The sequence below is a fragment of the Drosophila kikkawai genome, chromosome 2L (assembly GCF_030179895.1).
Source record: "Drosophila kikkawai strain 14028-0561.14 chromosome 2L, DkikHiC1v2, whole genome shotgun sequence".
Lineage (NCBI taxonomy): Eukaryota > Metazoa > Arthropoda > Insecta > Diptera > Drosophilidae > Drosophila > Drosophila kikkawai.
Window position 1 is genome coordinate 14,892,267 of NC_091728.1, and position 18,453 is coordinate 14,910,719.

Genomic DNA, 18,453 nt, shown 5'->3' on the forward strand with positions numbered 1-18,453 from the left:
CATACATTTCCATAAGACACTCCTCCGCCCTCTCATTCACATCCTTGCTCGAATCCTCACTCACACGCGCCCAAAAGGGACACGGACACATAAAGGAAGTGCCCCGAATGTCACACACACGTTGCTGTTTATGTTTATGTTAATGCTATCTATCCCTTTGGGGTCTTTCGTTTAGGTGCACTGAACGAAAAAAGGGAAGAAAAAGTGAGAGCTGAAAATTCCTCATGATTAAATAATATATATTTAATAATTAAATTGTATTTTTTTTAGGAATCTGGACCTGTATTAAATTTGAAAATATATATTTGGCTTAGGGATGAAGTAAAAATAGAAGTGGAGAAATATGATTGCTTTGATTTTTAAAACTTTTTTAAAACATCTCTGTTTTCTGGCGACTATCGACGTTTCTTGCGGCATTATTAAATCAGTAAAACGAATCATAAAATTTGTACAATTATGTTTATATACATTTAAAATTGTACTTTGAAAGCAAAACACAAAACAATATGATATGGCTTTTTTTCTCACTGTACTCTTTTTGTGGTAAAGTATAAAAAGCTGGCATTCGCTTACCTCTTGACCTGGGGCATCAGTATTTGGGCGGTGTGCTTGAATGCCTCCACGCAGGTGCGTCGCAGCTTGCGGATCTTCTCGCGCAGCTCGGGGCAATCCTTGGCCTGGCCCACGTGTATCAGCATGTCGCGGAAGAGTGCCACGTGGCTGTTGATCTCCATGATGAGCTGCAAACACACAAAAACGGCAGACAAGACGGCTATATAATATAGGTATATAAATATATCTAGACAGCGGGTCATTGGCGGCAACTGATGCCTAATTTATGCGAAAGCTCTATTAGGCCCGCACATAGCACATTTCGTATTTTAATTTATGCACAACCCTCTCCGAGGACCGCAGGCAACCAAATATATGTTGTTTGCCCAGCCGCTCGTCGGCTCGTTCACCCAGCAAAATTTCTGGGAATTTTCTCCACCAGCCAGATAAGGACAAGAGTCCTGCCATTATGTTACTACGGCTCATTGCCACAACAGAGGCGGCAAATGAATCGAGCAATCGAGGCCTAATTCCTTAGCCAATGCTGCTGGTGCTCTCGGCCTTCGCCTGCGGCCGAATCAGGCTCATAAAAATTAAAATGCCTGAAATGCAAAGGATTATTCGAGCCCAATTTTATGGCTTTTGGGTTGGTTAGAAGGGTCAAGCTGTTGCTGAAAAGTATATTAAGTCAATTATTATTGACTACATTCCATATTCTGGGCTTTAAGTTAATTTTATGGCTGCTGGGTATAAAGGAAATTTGGTAAGTTTTCAAAGAATGCTTGCTGGCAGTATTTAAGATGGAATTTATATTAAAGTAATACTTTAAAACTTAATTAGAATACTTTTGTTTAAGTGATCTGAAGCATTTTAAGTCCATTTGAGCCACTTCTTTGCAGCTTAAAACAATTAATAACCTTCCTGAAATAACACCTTAATTAAGCAACTTAATTCTCTACACAAAAGTACTTCTTATAAATCTAATAATTAATTTATATTTGCCAGACTATGGCTTTTCTATAGCTAACATAAGCCTTCCTATTTCTGCGCTATTTTTAATTAAATTTTGTTTTTATTTTACCACCTCCGCCAAGTTAATTTTACAGTCAGTCATAAGCTTAATTTTCCGCATTACTCTCCCACACACACACATGCGTGCTGTGCCACGCCCCCACACACATTTCGAAGAGGGGCGGCACGTTTAAATATTAATGGTTGACTCTGGCAGCCTCATTTCCCTTCACATTCCCCTCCATCGCCTCGCGCACACTTCATTTAAAACGCGGCGTATGCGTAATTTTAATAATCCTCGAAAGTCTGAAACGCCCCTGGCGAATGCAAAGTGAATTTTGTGGCTTGACTCAATTTTGGGGCCGACAGCTGTGCAAAAGGGGAGGCTGGGGAGGATTGGGATTTACAGCTTTATGAAATATATGCATGATTAGTCATATTGATGGCATTGGCTTGACAATGCCACAGACACTGGAGGAGGCGGCCCTCGGAGAACAAAGAGGGCAGGAGCACTTAGCCAAATTGCTTATTGAAAGTGCTGCTGCCGAGCAGGATATATCCCAAAAACTTTGCTCCCATTCCGGGTGGGCGGAGTCATGGTTTTGTAATCATTTCCCCGAGAGCGAGTGGGCCTAGCCTACCAAAACTTTTGCGCCATCAGCTGTTGCCCCCGCCGACTGGCTGTGCCCCAAAAATATATATTGGATTCATTGTTTTTCTTCGCCCAGGCTTTGATATTGACAAGGGAACACCGATGCGGAATGTGGATTTGATTTTAAATAAAAAATTCAAATTCTTCTGACAGCGGGGGAATCTTCAAAGGGGTTGTGAAAAGATAAAAAAAATGTGATTAGGTAAAATCTAGAAGGAAATAAATCATTTTGATATTTATATAAAGATTGTAGTAAAAAATTCTGAGAAAGTTTCTAAAGTTATATATATTTTTGTATGTACTTATTAAGCCTTTGTATATTTACTAAATTTCTTAATTTAGGTATCTTCATTGAAGCTACAATCTCGCTCGGATATATGAGCCCTAAAATGTTTCATTAAATACTTTAATAAGACATTGCCGTTTAGGGACCTCACAAAAATCCAGTCTCTGCTGCTACCTAATTATTTGAGATTTTTTTTACCTGCCCACCAAGGACAATGTCTCCCATAAAACATAGCACTGCCACACTCGCACACACACACACACGCAAGTATAAGCTCATAAAAGCCACACGCATAAATTTTATATGACGCTTAAATCTCGGCTGATAGAAGGACACATAGCCGGCAGTAGCTGGCATTGCAAAAGTTCCTGCAGCACATGCAAATCCCAAATGTAAACGCCTGTCGTCTTCGTCCTGCGGGGCAAAGGTCCTTGGGCTGGCATAAAAAGGGACAGCCGAGAGCCATAAGAGCCAGTGCTAAACCAGAGAGTCAAGTCCCAGCGCAAAAACCCCAGCAAAAATAATACAAATGCGGAAAAAAATCCGAGTACATTTCTGAAATTACCTGACCACACACACAAACACACTCGCAAGCACACCACCACACACAGAATTTCATTTATACAAAGCTGAGGTATATTCAATTCCCCCGGCGTTCTTGGTCAGTAATGAGAGCAGAGCTTAATGGCACCAACACCGGCTAAAAAGTGTGCTGCTACACATGTGTGGAATAATAAAGGCTGTAGTGGTACGGGGAATCCCCCCTTTTCGGGGCATGCATATTCATGCGAAACTGGCACTGGACATGGGAAGGGAAGAAATGTTGTTTTATTATTCTTTGGCTGGCAAGGAACCACTTTGAACTACTTTTGCGTCAACAGTTGAGGCGAAAAATTGAAAAACAGCTGCCGGCGCTGGCCCGCTGTGAATTTATGCAACAAAAGCAACGTGCTTGATGCCATATGTTAAATGCACTGAAAAAATTACAAAGCATTAAATTTACTAAAAATAAAATTTTAAAATTTAAATTGGTATACAAATTATTTAACAGTAAAGTAAAAGATAGATGCCTATATGTAATAATATTACAAATGGAGGTATTTATACAGACAGACATACTAAAGATGACAGAAAAGATACATAAATACTTCTGTACTTTTCACAACAATAATAACAAGCAATAATTCCTAGGACAGATCCACATAGCTAAATCGATTCGGCTGTTGATGATCATCTAGAAATAATTTATTTTATATATACAAATATATAATAAATCCTCATTTCTTATTATCCTTGTCTGAAGTATTCAAATTTCCCTTTTTAATAAATCCAAAAATATATTACTAAATTTTGTTCTCTGCATTTACATACGTGCTCCGGTTGTTGCAAGAAAAACTCACGACGCTGGCAGCTCCTCCTCGTTCTCCTACTGCTCCTCCAGCAGTTGGCCAAATGTGTAAATCAGCAAAAACGCAAATGCCACAACGCCAAGAAGAAGACAAAGAAGCCCGCGGGGAGGAGATGGGATAAGATGGGGGCAAAATGAAATGGAATGAGATGAGTGAAAATAGGGTAGAGAAAACAGGGGGGAGGAAAACTAACATACAAAAGAAAACGGCGACGACAAGTAGAACTGAATCTAGACAAAGTGAAAGCGGAAATTAAAATTGCAATACAAAAAGGGGAACCGGCAAAGACAAAGACAGACAGCGTTTGTAATGAGCAGATTGTGTGTGTTTACCGAGTGTATGCGAGTCCTTTGGATGCATTTTAGAATACAATTTTGCCCAGGGCCATGAATTCACAATGTCCAAGGCGTACACAGTGCGTGGCATGAACAACAGAAAGAGACTTAACAAATTACAAAGCTGCCATTACACACTACGTGTCCTTTTGGTCCTTGAAACATGAAACCACTAATAAATGACCAAGATGATAAAAGTGCTCTTGTCTGCAGATCTCAGCGGTCAGCTAATAAATATCACGCTCCATTAAGGACGTGAGCTGCAAAAAACTCAGATAATGCGCTTTGCACATCCACATCTTTCAACAAAGCCGTGGCAATTACCAGGACAAAAGTGCAATGGCAAAACGCATTAGCCAGCGAACCAACAAGTTGAACTGTAGAATAATTACCATCGAACTGGTGGGCTGGAGGCCAGGATGCAACCAACTAGCCAACAGTCCATTCCACAGTCGACAGGCATTCGCCCATCGCTTGTCGACAGGTCGAGCTCTAGCTCCTCCCTTCAGGCCAAACAAAGGTTCGTTACAGTGTATAAATGTCAGACAGCGTTTTGAAATCGGTTTGCACTAAGGAAAATGGGTGTGTACTTGAGGAAATTTGGTTTAAATAACCTTGGAAAATTTTGAAATATTTTGAGGACTACGGAAAATTACAAAAAAATTAATTAAATGCTTTAAAAACCGAGAGTAATTGTGTAAATAAATATAATTTTATATATAGGTATATATTCTCAACCTTCTTTCTAAAATTGCTCTATTTCTCTCCGTGATCTAACAGCTTGCAACAGGAGTCAGCAACAGCACATCACACAATGCAGCTGCTGTGCAACAACACACTGCCAATATCGATGAAGGTTTAGTGTGTGCGTGTGTACGCGCACGGAGGCGTTGGTGTGAGCCACAAAGCCCCACTTGGCCGGCAGCAACAATAAAAGAAGGGAAGTGCCTAGAACAACCATCGAATCGCAGCTGCGGCAAAGCGACGGTGATGAAAGCCCCCCCTTGACCACGGCCACGACTCCAGATGCCGCAGAAAGCAATTTGACATGGACGTCCTTTGTTAGATCACATGCAACACAAATGGTTGGGTTGGTTTTTGAATGAATGGTAAAATCTTGAAAAAAAATTATATATACCTTACTCTTATATACTTTTGGTCATTAAATTGTAGGTAATAGTAGATATTAGTAATAATTTCTAACCAGGAAGAACTACAGGAAACTGATCAAGTTTGCTAGAAGCCTAACCACTATTTTCTACTTAAGAAATCCAAATTTTAGTTCAAGTCTTTAACAAAACCTTTTCCTTCCCTTAATACCAAAAACAACCCCATCTTGGCGGCAATCGCACAGACCTTTCGGGCCATTTGCGTAAGTGATAACAAAAACTTGTAATCCGTAAAATCGATAAGATGCCCGCCTATCAGGACAAGACGGGCTTTTATTTGCTCTTTGACGAGGAGAGGGCCACTATGGGCCTTTAGTGGTCTGAATGGCCGGCGATTATGGCAATGGGAGGAGTGTGTATGGTGTGTGTGTGTGCTGAGCTGCTCTCGGTTTACATTATCAATCAAGCTGACTGACAATCGACGGATACCTTGCCACTATATTGAGAGTGACACAAGCGGAGAATCCTTGTCCTTGAACACGATCCTTTGTTTAGGCCACGCTTTTTATTGCGCAACTTTCTACCCCAAAAATTCCTTTGTCCTCCTCACTCTCACTCACTCACGCCCTCGGACAGGAGAGACAAATGTTCGCCGCTAAAGTTAAGCACAAGTTTTTAGTTTTTTATTGAGGTCCTGCGGCCAAGGACCGCACAGCGGAGCAGCCCCAATGACAGGGCAGGGTCGACTAAGCGTCTACACAAACATGCCATGCATTATTCCAAAATTAATGAAGATGTATTGGCGGCTGTTCCGAGAGTGTGGGGGCAGTGGGAGTGCCTCATTTAATGAAAATTGGTTGTAGTTTTCCCTCCTTGGAAAACTGCAGTGGCCATTGCCGAAATTATTATTTCCACTCGAGTCCAAGACAGCGAGCCATTTTTCTTGAACCAAAAACCGGGAGCCTGGGGCCGGGTTCTCTCATCAACGCCAGTCACTCTCCCCCTTCTCGAGTGTTGGTTTTTCTTTTTTTTTAAGCAAAAACATGTTGGAACACAGAGCAAAATGCTTGAAGAGAAACTGCAAATTAAAAAATATATTTTTTAATAAACCAATCTCAAAACTAATGGTAAAATGCTTCATTCCAACTATCTTATGTTTAAAACTCATTAAAGAGGCTTTCAAAATTCCTTATAAGTTTCATATAATCTCCGCATTTTCTTCCAGTGCCCTGGGCGTAGTCGGGGGTGGGCGTGACTCTATGCGTGCACTGTGAAAGGAGAGAGCTGCCTCGTATAAAAGAGCTTCATTACTTTGCGCAACAGCTCGCGAGAATATAATGAATGGCAATAAACGTGTTTCACATTTTCCTTTTCGCTGCCGAGTCCGCCCTCCGTTTTTCCTACCATTTTCTCTTTTTTTTTTACAGCAACATTTTTCATTTTTCAGCTAGACAACTTTGGTGAACAAGAGAACCGGACAGAGTTTGAACTAAAAGTGGGGTAGAGGTCCTCTTGCACTCAATAGAATCCTTTCAATAATTTCCCTCTGCTTTTAACTTCATTCTATATGGCATATGCCGAGGGAAAGCTTGTTCTCCACTCAATATTGTTATTGTTTATTTCCTGGAACGGATGTAGCTCACTGCAAGAAAAAATCTTAATTGAAGGCCCTGACCCACAGCTGTATACTTTAAGGCGCCAGTCTTAAGCTCCTTTTCGCCATTTTCCAAAGGATTTAACTTTGCAAATTGGAATTGAAATTCATTAGTGCTTGCATTTAAATTCCGATAGACAAACTCGACACTTTTCCTGAAAGCTCACAAGGACAGCAAAAGAATTCTGGGAAATGGAAAACGCAATTTGGAAATCGTTTGAGGTTTGGCAAGTTGGAAAACAAGCTTCAAGTTTCGCTTGAATGCAATAAGCTGCATATTTAAGTAGAAAGCCATAAAGTGAGTCAAGAAGAGAAAATTATTGAATATCCGAGATGCCAAGAAAATCTGTTTGATTTTCCTTTCTGTGATTAAAAGAGAGTTTGTTAGAAATCAAGGAAATCCGGGAAAATGCTTTAAGAGCCAAAGATTTATTATTTAATAAAACTAATAAATTATTTATAAATCCCCTAACACTCACCGTATTCAGGTTGGTGATCTTGTCCAGCTCCACAGCCGTACTGCCGCGATGGTGGTGCAGGTGGTGCAGATGGTGGGTCGTCAACATGTTGCTCCTGTTTCTGCTGCTGCTGCTGTTGCTGCTGTTGCTGCTGTTGCAGTTGCTGTTGCTCTTGCTGTTGTTGCTGCTGCTGCGGTGCTGCCTGTGGTTTTGGTCTTTGCCACATTCAATCGGACATGGCTCATCGGTATGGTAAGGTCAGAGGTCAGAGAGTGTCTGCTATCGCGACAAGCGTCGCTGGATCCCAATCACATCACGTGGACTACGCTCAGCATCTGCAAAAAGCGTGACAAATATTAAGTGGAATTTGCATTGAAATTGCCCATATAGTTCTGTGAGAGACCGGAAAGCGTTGACACGCCTTTCCGGCCCCTCGGGTAAAAACATTTCGGGGTGGCGCCGCCGATTTCCGCCCCTGATAGATTCCGTTGGGGATTTTAGTTTGCATGCCATCGATTTTCAGCTTCGTTTTTTCTGTAGCTTTTTTCGTTGCCTCCCAGCAAATCTCACAGAGGAGCCAACAATCGCACCGGATGCGGATGCGACAGTTGGCCACCGCTCTCGGCATTTTCGGTGTTAACACTTCATTTGGCTTTGAGCGGCTGAATTGGCTGCCACGTGCCCACAAGCTTGTAGCCACTCGGTCCTTGTCCGGATCGGGCTCTCACCCCCTAACCCACTCAAATAAACAAGAGCAGTCAACAAGAGTCGAGCTGAAGTCAAGCGAAATGAAATTAAATTCAACTCTTGGTGCAGCTGAGAAGGAGAGTCTATTGCGCGAAAAGTGGCCACTGGACAGGGAAAAGCTCAAGTTGCCTAGGAACAAATTCCTCTAGTATAATAAGTTCTGCATAAAACGATGAAATTATATTAAAAGGAAAACAACTGAAGCAGCAGCTGCAACCGCTGCTGCAGCGGAAAAGTCGGAAAGCCAGCGCAGGAAAGCTGAGCAAACAAATACTCGTAATACACAGGCTAAGACCGAAGGTAAATTGTTTGCTTTACATAGTAGTAGAACCATCGGCAAGGACGAAGATGAAGCTGCAAGGCTACAATATCTGTTTGATTTGTGTCAGTCAAGACGCTCAATTTACCAATACAAGCACAGTCCTGAATACATTCCAAGGAAAAACATTTCAATAAGAAGAGAATTTGCAATAATCAAATTAATTTCCATTCATAAACATTTAACGGTTCATATCATCATAGCCAAAGTTTGTTTGAAGATTAAGCTGGTAATTTCTAAATAAAATGTTCTTGAAATATCTCTGACAAATAAATACAATATTTCCTGCCTTTATTGTTTACTATTTTTAATAACAAATCATTTGCAGATGTAAACACTTTCCGAAACGGAAACAAAATTAATTTCCTGTTGGAAAATTAAATTTTCATCATTCTGCTACAAGTTCTGAAGCCATTAAGCACCTTAAATGCTATTCAACATTTATGCCTGCGCCACCGTAAATGCAACTGATAAGACTGAGTGCGGCTGTGTTGGCTTAGAGTCGCATTTTTCCCGGAAGGATGCCGCTGCTTTGTTTGGCATCGAGCGTGGAAGCTGCGTGCTCGGCATGGAAATGCGCCTCATTAAGCCACCGAGCCACCACGTTGGAAAATATGCCGCGCAAGGATTAAGCGACGATGCCGGCGACAAAATGGCGCGCCGGCTATTAAGCCTCCTTCTTCACCGCGTTTTGTATATTTCCATTCCCGTTGCTGTTACAGTTAAGTGTAATTAAAAACTTAAATGGAGAAACACATTAAATGCGTTGCTTTTCTCTTGCATTTATGAAACATTTACGCAAATCTGATGCAGATGAAGTTCTGCTTAATTGTCTGTGTGCGTCTGGGTGTCGATTTAAAACAATTTCTCTGCTTGACACCCTGCGTATACGCAATATGCGGCTGTGCCACTGGGGCGTATTAGTAATATCAGATGCTCCTACTGCAGAGGGGGAAAAGTTCACCCTACAAATATAGCAAATACTAGAGATGTGAGAAATAATATACGTAACAACAGAACGCCATAATCCTGTGAAATAAAACCATTCTTAATGGCAACAAGCCAGCAAATGCGAATGCGAATGCATGTTCTGCTCGCTGGCTGGGAATTAGCCTCTCAGTCTCGACACTCTGCCAGACATGCCAGAAACTCATTAGCTTTATTACCCCGACACATACACTGCCGCCAGTCTGTATTCCCCACAAAATAATACAAAAAAAAATAAACTGAGGAGGCGGCACAGACTGGAGCAACCGCAGGCCCGAGCATTTGTATTAACTATTCATGTTCGCACACACTCACTGGGACTCGCACTCGTTCTCGCTCTCATATACCCACTCTGTGTGTCTCAAAAGACATTTGAATAATTTTGACAAATGTGTGATTAATTCAAACATTTTGGCAACTTAGGCTGTCATTCTTTATGCAGGTACTACAGCAAATTAGCACTTCATAAACACGAACTGGGCAGAACAACGAATCATTATATTAAGGAATATGATAAGCCAAATAAGAGACTAACTTTAAGCAAAAGTAATACTATTCTATAATAATAAAAAACCTTTTTCATTTAACTTAAAGTTCCCCCATATGAACTAGACACTTGTTTTCCGGCATTTATGATACCTTAACTGGCACAATTCTATTCAAGCCCCACACAATGACTGGCCTGATTGGGACTTGGGCGATTAAAGACCCTGACAAAGTGAAATTTATGGCACTTGCCACACACTTAAAGCTAAACGGTGGAAGTCTCTCAGTGCATAAGGCCGTCGAGCAAAATAAGAAACAAAAATCAGGCAAGACACGGGCGTAGGCAGGCAGGAGGACCACTATCAGGACCAGAAAAGTGCACAGAGCAAATAAAAGTGGCGGTATAAAAGAGTCGCATGCCGGAAACGACAAACGAGAAAGAGGCTAAAAGTGTAGTGCGGGGGAGGAGAGCAGCCTAATGCCAATGCCAACACCGGATGCGGATGTGTGACACATGGCCAAAGGGGCGACGGCGACCCCCGCAGACTGGCAACATACGCACAATGTCATTGTCGTACGCTTTAAGTAGGCGACTTTATTAACGCCGAGGACACCGAGGAGAGGACCTCCCGAGTGTGCAAAAAGAGTGCAAAACGCAGCTGAAACACAAATGGCAAACCATTTTAGAAGGGGGTAAAATGAGGACTATGGAACTGAAGTTTAAAAATAAAATGTTGAAATGTATAAAAAAAAAATAGTCGAATTATATTTTTTGTTGTATACATTTATACATTTTTAGTGCCAACAAATATTTATAATTATTTTGTTGTACTTAATTAATTTTTTACCAGCATCAATAGGCAATTTTTTTAGCCATGTCAAAAAAAAAACATTTTATTACATTTTTTTAAATATTTAAATTGACAAAAAATTAGCATTTTTCCAGATGGGTAATTAAGTATGCAAATTGAATAACCTATTAAAAAATAACATAAAAAGCTTTTAGAATTGATATTAATACATTTTCGACTTAGTTATGGCTTTTTAAAACTTTGATTTGTCAAAAAAATGCTACTCGTTTTAAATAAAATAATTACCGTCGATATATGAACATTATAAATTCATTTATTTACTTTTTTAGAGTTCATAACTCATAAAAAATGCTTGTCCTTATGAACTCTCGTTTTCTTAACGAACTTCCTTAAATTCCAGCTCATTGTGCCAGTCCCCAAGTAGTTATAAATTTCCCGCGAATCGTTTAAGGACTATTCCCACTGTGCACTTGGAGAAAAGCGAGAGAAACAAATGGCATAATAGGCCGGCAGGACACCTGGGCACGTGTTGGCTGTTGTTATTCCGGCCGACCTTGCCCCGACCCACCTGGCATAAAATTAAGCGACTGCGACGCCGCTGTCGCCTGGCCCCCGTCTTGGGCTTAGGCAAAGGTCGTTTATGACATGGCCACAATTTGTTGCTTTTTGATATTTATTTAGACGCGGCCGGGCCGCATGTGAAATGAAAAGCGCCGCCGAGCAGAGAGGACATAAATCAAAAGCACAAGACCGACGAAAAACGTGAAGGAAAATCCGGTGCGGAAAAGGGAAGCCAAGCCGGCAACAATGGCAAGCTTTCCACGTTCAGGTGCAGAGAGCGCGGCTTAAACTGGTTATTTATGGCAGGGCGCTGCTGGGCCAAAAGAGTTGGGCCCAGCCGAGCTTCCTCAGAGTCCGACTGAAAAGTAAACATGCCTGGAGGCTCGATTTATTGAAAATCAAGGTACCATAAGTAGGCTATGCCTTGCCTCGTTGCCCCTATAATTTTCAAGTAGTTCTGGTCACTTCTGCGCCTAGAGCAGCTCCAGGGTGCAGCGAACCGCAAGAAATTAATTGCAAATCATGGACCTCAGCAGCGACGATAGCGATTCATCGTTCGGCAATGGGAGTCCCCTCACGAACAGATCATCGAGCAGCTCCAGCGACACCAGCAGCGTGAGCTCCGTGAAATCGAACTCGTCGTCCAGCGAGGAGGAGAGAAACTTACTGGACAGCAACTACGATGTGAGTAACTGTTGGGTCCTCCAATGAATGACACTAAACATTTAAATCACCGAATGCAGATTATCACTGAGCTGAACCTGAAGCAGTTTGTGTTTAGGGTCGACCGTTACGCCGTGCTGGACGATCAGGCAGTGGATATGGTGGCCAAAATCGCCGATGTCTTTGTTAATGACGTGGCCAGGCGCGTTGTCAAGTTGGCCCAATACCGAAAGGAGCGGATGAGCCTGCTGGACCTCAAGTTCACCCTGAAGCGGGAGTACAATATGGAATTTCCCCACGATATTGTAGAAGAAAAATAAAGAAGAGGGCTGACATAATTTCAATAAAATTAAAACCATTAAAAAGTCTTTAAGAAAACATCACATAAACCTTAAAATTCATTTCATAAGCTGCTTTCAAAAATAAAATAAAGAGAAATGTAATTAAAAACGACAAGAATAAAAGCAAAATCCGTAACAAATTAATAACTGCCGCAAACTCAAAGAACCCATTCAGGTGCCAGTGAAAGAGGTGTATTCCTGATGGGGAAAATTGTAAACCGGATCATGATTAAGCAATTAATAAATTCAATAGCGACTGTCGAGGGCCCCGACACACATTCAATAGCCCCGACAAAGCGGTCATCATGGTCTCGGCCACACTTCACCGCACTCTGGACTCCAGCCTTTCAGCCGGGAATTACTCAACATAAAGTTAAAGTGCCATAAAAATGCCAAGGCACATAATGCCACACCACCGAGCTCATACTCACACTCAGACTCACATGCTACCGTTTACACACATGAACAAGCAACTGGGTATTTTTTTTCCAGGACCCTTTTTGCCTTAAAAAAGAAGAAAACTAAGGCGGAAAATTCGTGAGCTTTTTTTTGCTGCAGGAAGAATAAAGAATACTTTTTGGCTGGCCCTGGGCACGTTATATAAATGGCAAAGAAGGCATAATTCTGCAGCTTTTTCCTTCTATGCTTGAATAAATGGGTGTTTATGTATGCAGCCGCTGATCCGAATTTATTTAAATAATTATTTACCACAAGAGACTCTGTTTCTAGCATACTCAATAGCTGTAGTTTATATTGTGTATTTTATTTCATTCGCATACATTTTTGGCAATCGATAAGAGGCATTTTTTTGACAATACTTCTCACACCTTTTATTTATTTAGGCTTTGCCAAGGAATAAACATAATTAAAAGCCAACAATGCTGATTTTAGATACATGAAAACTAAAGATATAAAACCATTTTAAATAATTCATTTAATTTTGACAGTTGTTGAAGCTGAAATTGAATAGACAAAGACTAAAATGAAAATTATAGATTTTAGTTAAATAAAGCAACATATATAATTTTAATATAAATACAAATATTTTTAAAATAAAAACCAGAAACTACTGTAAAACAAATGAAACCAATTTAAGCAGAAACTTTACTTTAATTTTGTCCTATTTCCGGAGCTCATAGAAAAGCTTTCATTACATTTCAAACCGCCCTCGAGGCAGCCACAATCGTTCGCAATCATAATCCGAGAACGACACATTGGGGCGCATTTAAACTGATTTCATATTGGATCAGCAAGTGTCTCCCTGCCAGACTGTGTGTGTGCCTTCGCCCACCACAACCGCAAGCGAGCAGGAAATTCGTTTGCCGTATGTCTTGGCACGCACGCAGCCAAAATCGGTACGAAATCGAGCCGTCGAGGATTTCATGGAGACGAAATTATAATGAATTTGTCGTGCATACATTTCCAATGCGTGACTCTCACTCACACACAGTCTGGCTGGCCACGCCCACTCCATCAGCGTGAGGGCCGCCCCTCGATTTGGCTTAGTTCCTCCGATGGATCCGAGGAGATAAGCAGCTAAGTGACTTCGTCCTGACATGGCCCACGGGCCGTCGACGTACGAGTATGAAATAAATACGAGTCCTGCTGCTGTTGTCGTTGTTAATATTGTTGTTTCCGTTGTGTATTGGTAAATAAATTGAATTAAAGTGAAATCAGTTGCCTCTGGCTGTAATAAATTAATGAAAAAGCCGGGTGGCTAGGCGTCAGAATAAAATATGAGCCATGGCGAGAGAGTTCCAAAATTGAGTTATCAGCATAAATCAAAGGGAGTATTTATAGCCGAATAATGATTATGTTTGCCGGGTGACCGAAATGGTAAATTAATTTTTATAAATCGCCCTAATGGGTATTTAAGGATATATGTTTTTCAAACAGTGGAACATGTAGGCTAGATATTTGTAGTAATATTGAATAATTTATTTATTTTGAGATCATTTAACATTAAAGAGATATTTATTACAGAAATAAATATTAAACATTTTGCAGGATTTGGTTTGGATTAACTTTATACAAATATTATAAGTAAATCTATTTTATTAATTATTGTTATAAGTAAATTTGTATTATTTTTTAATTTTTTTATTCATAGATATTTAGTCCTGCTTTTCTCATCCCTAATAGACATGTCCTGCACTTGCAACCTAAGAGTTTTACAAGACAAAATCCTTTTTAATTAAATTCAAGTGTTGTGCTACGACCCCTTTTGCATGTCAAACGCAAAGGCGGAAACTTCCTCATTTCCTCCTCCTTTGAGCAAAAATTTTCAAAGAAATTTGCAAGTTATTCATGGAAACTTCGGGCTCAGGCTAAGGCTGCGTCTGGGGAGGGGAAAACTTGCGTTGAGTGATATGTTACCAAAGAGTTGTCGCTGGCCCAGGCCAAAAAAAAAATAAAAATGTATTCTTCTCCGGCCTCAGGCCAAGGTCAATGAGCGAGTGGCTGCTGCAATGCGAAACCGAACTTGAGGCTGCTGGGAAAGGGAATCCGATCCAAGCAATGGCAGTGCCCAAAATGAGAGAGCAATCAATGCCAGTTGATTACCATTGGTGGAGTTTGCCAAACTCACTTGCCGAGATGATGAATCAAGTTAATGAACTAAGTGAATTGGAAAAGTTTTCAACTTTTTGAGTCGGGCTTAAGCAAATGGAGAACGGAACACATTTGACGTTGGCCTTGGTAACATGATGCTTTGACTGCTCCAACAAACAGGCTTGGCAAGGGGTTTCACTTGAAAACTAATTCGTAAAGGTTAGGTAATATAATAAAGAGCTTTGCTTTTGCTATAAAATAATATTTATTTTTCTTTTGGTTCTATAAAATTAGCTTAACTTTAATAATGATCTTCTCTCAGTAATAATATTTTTTGTACTTTCAATCTTATACTGAACATCATTTTCCAGGCCTAACATAATATTTCCCATGTAATCTCACTTCCATTAACAACTTAAGTGTCAGCTTTTGATTTCCCCCATAAAAAATGGAGCTTAAGTAAACATGTTTTAGCACTTTGCATAAGTTTGCCACGTTCAATATTCCCAACAATACCTTCGATGGCGAGTCTTTAGTTTAATGCATTGCCATTAAATTAATATGTGCTCAAAGAACATTTTAAATCGAAATCCAGGGTATTTTCTGGGCATTTTTGAAATTATGCTCAAATCCGTTTTTATGGTCTCAACCGAAAAACCCTCAGGCAAAGCCCACGGTCGTAAAGAAATGTTTCGGCAATTTATTTATGCGAATTTGTTTACGCATCAAACTCGAGCCTAACATGAATAAAATTATGATAAATACATATTTAATGGGCGGCTGGCAGCCGGGAGGCAAATGTGATTTGGAAATTTATTAAATCTAATTGCACTGCAGTGTGGAAATTGTCATCTGTCACGGGAAATTGAAGTGTTTGCGTAGCAAATCAGGGACAGGACCCAAGCAAAACGAGTGCGGCGGCTCCTTGGCAGTAACCCCATTACCACTAAGTGCCATTGCAGGCGGGGCCAAGAAAAATTACCTGCCTGCACAGGTGCTGACGCACTGTGGGGCTGTTTACTTACAACTTTTGGGGGCTTCATTCGATTTATTTCTAAGGATGCCATCAATCTTTGTGAAAGCCATCTAGGCGAGCTTATGAAAATAAACATTTTTGATATACAAATATTGAGGAGAGTAAAAGAAATTAAAGCAATGGTTTTGCGATGGTAGCAATTTAAAAATTTTGATTGTAAATAGAGGTAAATATTCCATAAATTCAATTAAAAGAAGAAAATAAAAAAGCTACAATTTAAGAAATATATTGAACTAAAACTTAAATAAATTTGTATTTGTTTTTGGGTTATGTTGCTTTGATGATATTTCCAAATACTACACAAATAAATCAAAACATATTTTCAAATTTTCAGTTTAAACTCGTTGGTCTTTATATTTATACATTTTTTTAAATTTATTTAAAATTAAAAAGAGTGTACAAAAGCCGCTAAAATCGTTCAAGGAGACTATACAGGCCTTAGGCAAAGGAAACCTCTTCTGTAGCCAAAATTTTTTGCCTGATTTTCAAGGGTATCCCGCCCATGGTACTTCACGGCTTGTGTTTGCATTTGCATTTCATTAAAACACAGGCAGGTAAACAAGTTGCCGCCCATGGCACAGCGGCTCACTCAGCCCGCACTCGCGACTACGCCGGATGACGATGACGATGGCGATGGCTTTGACTACGGCTGCTAGGATCCCGCTGTTGTTTCAGCTTTACGCTGCTGGCATTGAGTGCCAAATGACAGCAGGGCAGCGGGCGTGGCAAGTGCACTGCAATTGCATGTGAGTGGGTTTCAAGGCGTCCACTGATTGCGAGGCGATGCAAGCGAAACGTGACACGCCCCGGGCCTTACATTAAGTATACGCCCGGTGTGTTTCAATTAGTTTGTGTTACGGCCGAATAAACACGTTAAAAGTGTGTGTAAACACAGGGAGGAGAGTAGGCATAAAAATACCAAAGATAATGACGCCATGTCCAAGGGCAAACAATAAAAGCGCCAGCCAAATTAGGCGATATTTTGACGACAAAAAAAAGAAGGAAAAAAAAACAAACAAACCAACAAATAAACTGTCACTTGTCACCGGCGACCCTCGGGTTTCCCACGGGAAAGACGCCACGGCAGCTGGTCAGATAATTTCCTTTGTTTTCCGGCAAATGTTTTCATATACATAGATATACACCTTATACACCTTTTTTTGTTGAGCTATTTTTCCGCTTATTTTATCACGGCTTGGGCCTTTTATATTTCGTTGTATCCTCTGTTTACTTTTCACGAACGTCCGTGAGTTCGGAAACTCCGGCACAGGTAGCAATATGCAAATCAAACAAAGATGGGGAAATGTCCGCAAAAATATGAGCAGGAAGCGGAAAATCCATCGGCATGGCATTCACGTGCATCCCCCCAAGAGCCCCGGGGAAATTCGAGAAGCGGCACTAGAAGATAACTTCCCTAATGCAATCCGCCCTGAATTCCGGCTTATGACAACTCGAATGTCGAACTACGTGTCTAAGGTCCTGGTCCTTGAGAAATTTAAATATATGTCGGCTGCCTGAACCGATTTGAATTTATTTAATTTGCATTTGTTGAGATGCTTTATCTTCAGCCTCTGTTTTTGTTGGATTCTATTTCGTTTTGTTATCTTTATTAAGCTAATTGATTGGGTTAAATGAAATAAAGGAGAAATTTATTTAAATTGTTTTCCTTTTTTGGAGACCCCAATGTTCCTGTTTTATTTTTACATTGTCTCCTTCATTTTTTAATATTTTTATTTAATAATTTAATTAAATGACTTTTGAAAATGTCAATTATTTTTAATCTTCGGGCTAACTAACTTGGTTATTAATATTTAATAGATTTCATTAGGTTATTTTTCGCATTTAAAAAATAAAGATTATCGGACTTTACAAAATGGTTTTAAATTGCACAAAAAATGTCTTTAAATTTATATGTTTTGTCACATGTTTTGTATCTAAATAATTTAAAATTATAGCAACATTTTTAAGCTAAGCACAAATAATCCTTACAGTGAAGTTCCTTTTTCCAGTTGAATTTCAGGCTTTACATACTGATCGGAGCCAAGCTGATTGCCCAGTTCAATTATTGACACATTATCTGCTGCTCAGCTCTCACTCACGATAACCACTGCGCAAACGACCACTGACCATTATTTGCTCAATGCAGGCAGGCAGTGGGACTGGCCGCAACGCGTATACGCCATGTGTGGCTCGGGGACGAGAATCGAAAACCGAACGCAACTCGCTTGACATGCGCGCGCTCTTGGGCCGCGTGTGCTCTCGCCTCGACGTCTGTTGTTGGACTAAAAATCAGAATCACAAATTCCTGCCACTGCCACGGGCCCCAAAGGCGACTGAGGCTGTGAGACTGTGGCACTGTGGCACTTGACTGTGGCGTTAACATACGCTCAACAGCAACAGCTGCTCTGTAAACGGCTTTGAGCGCTTTCCTGGCCGTTCATTCATAATTGTTTTGAGTGAAATTGTGTGATGCTTATAGCCCTTT

The 18,453-nt window shown here is 40.5% G+C and overlaps 2 protein-coding genes across 3 annotated transcripts in view; one reads left to right on the forward strand and one right to left on the reverse strand.

The window, feature by feature from the left end:
* Nucleotides 1–18,229, reverse strand: part of dcma (decima) — a 28,119-nt gene extending 9,890 nt beyond the window's left edge. Inside the window, exons 1-3 of one of the 2 annotated variants that reach the window (XR_011444347.1) lie at nt 17,958–18,229; nt 7,488–7,801; nt 574–740 (exon numbers count right to left, since the gene is read on the reverse strand). Coding sequence is in view for 1 of the 2 variants with exons in the window: in XM_017169983.3 (XP_017025472.1) it covers nt 574–740; nt 7,488–7,574 (254 nt within the window). In the remaining variant the exon portion in view is untranslated. Of the gene's footprint in view, nt 1–573; nt 741–7,487; nt 7,802–17,957 lie in introns of those variants that run through there. The other variant, XM_017169983.3, reaches the window with a different exon arrangement.
* Nucleotides 11,859–12,529, forward strand: Taf12L (TBP-associated factor 30kD subunit alpha-2). The gene is made up of 2 exons (XM_017169913.3): nt 11,859–12,062; nt 12,122–12,529. The coding sequence occupies exons 1-2, from the start codon at nt 11,901–11,903 to the stop codon at nt 12,359–12,361; spliced, it is 402 nt and encodes a 133-aa protein (XP_017025402.1). The 5' UTR covers nt 11,859–11,900; the 3' UTR covers nt 12,362–12,529.
* Nucleotides 18,230–18,453: the final 224 nt, after the last annotated feature.

Excerpts from the sequence above, each read along its gene's own strand:
- Taf12L (XM_017169913.3), top strand. The coding sequence starts at position 11,901 with ATGGACCTCAGCAGCGACGATAGCGATTCATCGTTCGGCAATGGGAGT. Across the intron at positions 12,063-12,121 it reads TACTGGACAGCAACTACGAT|ATTATCACTGAGCTGAACCT; the intron begins GTGAGTAACTGT and ends CACCGAATGCAG.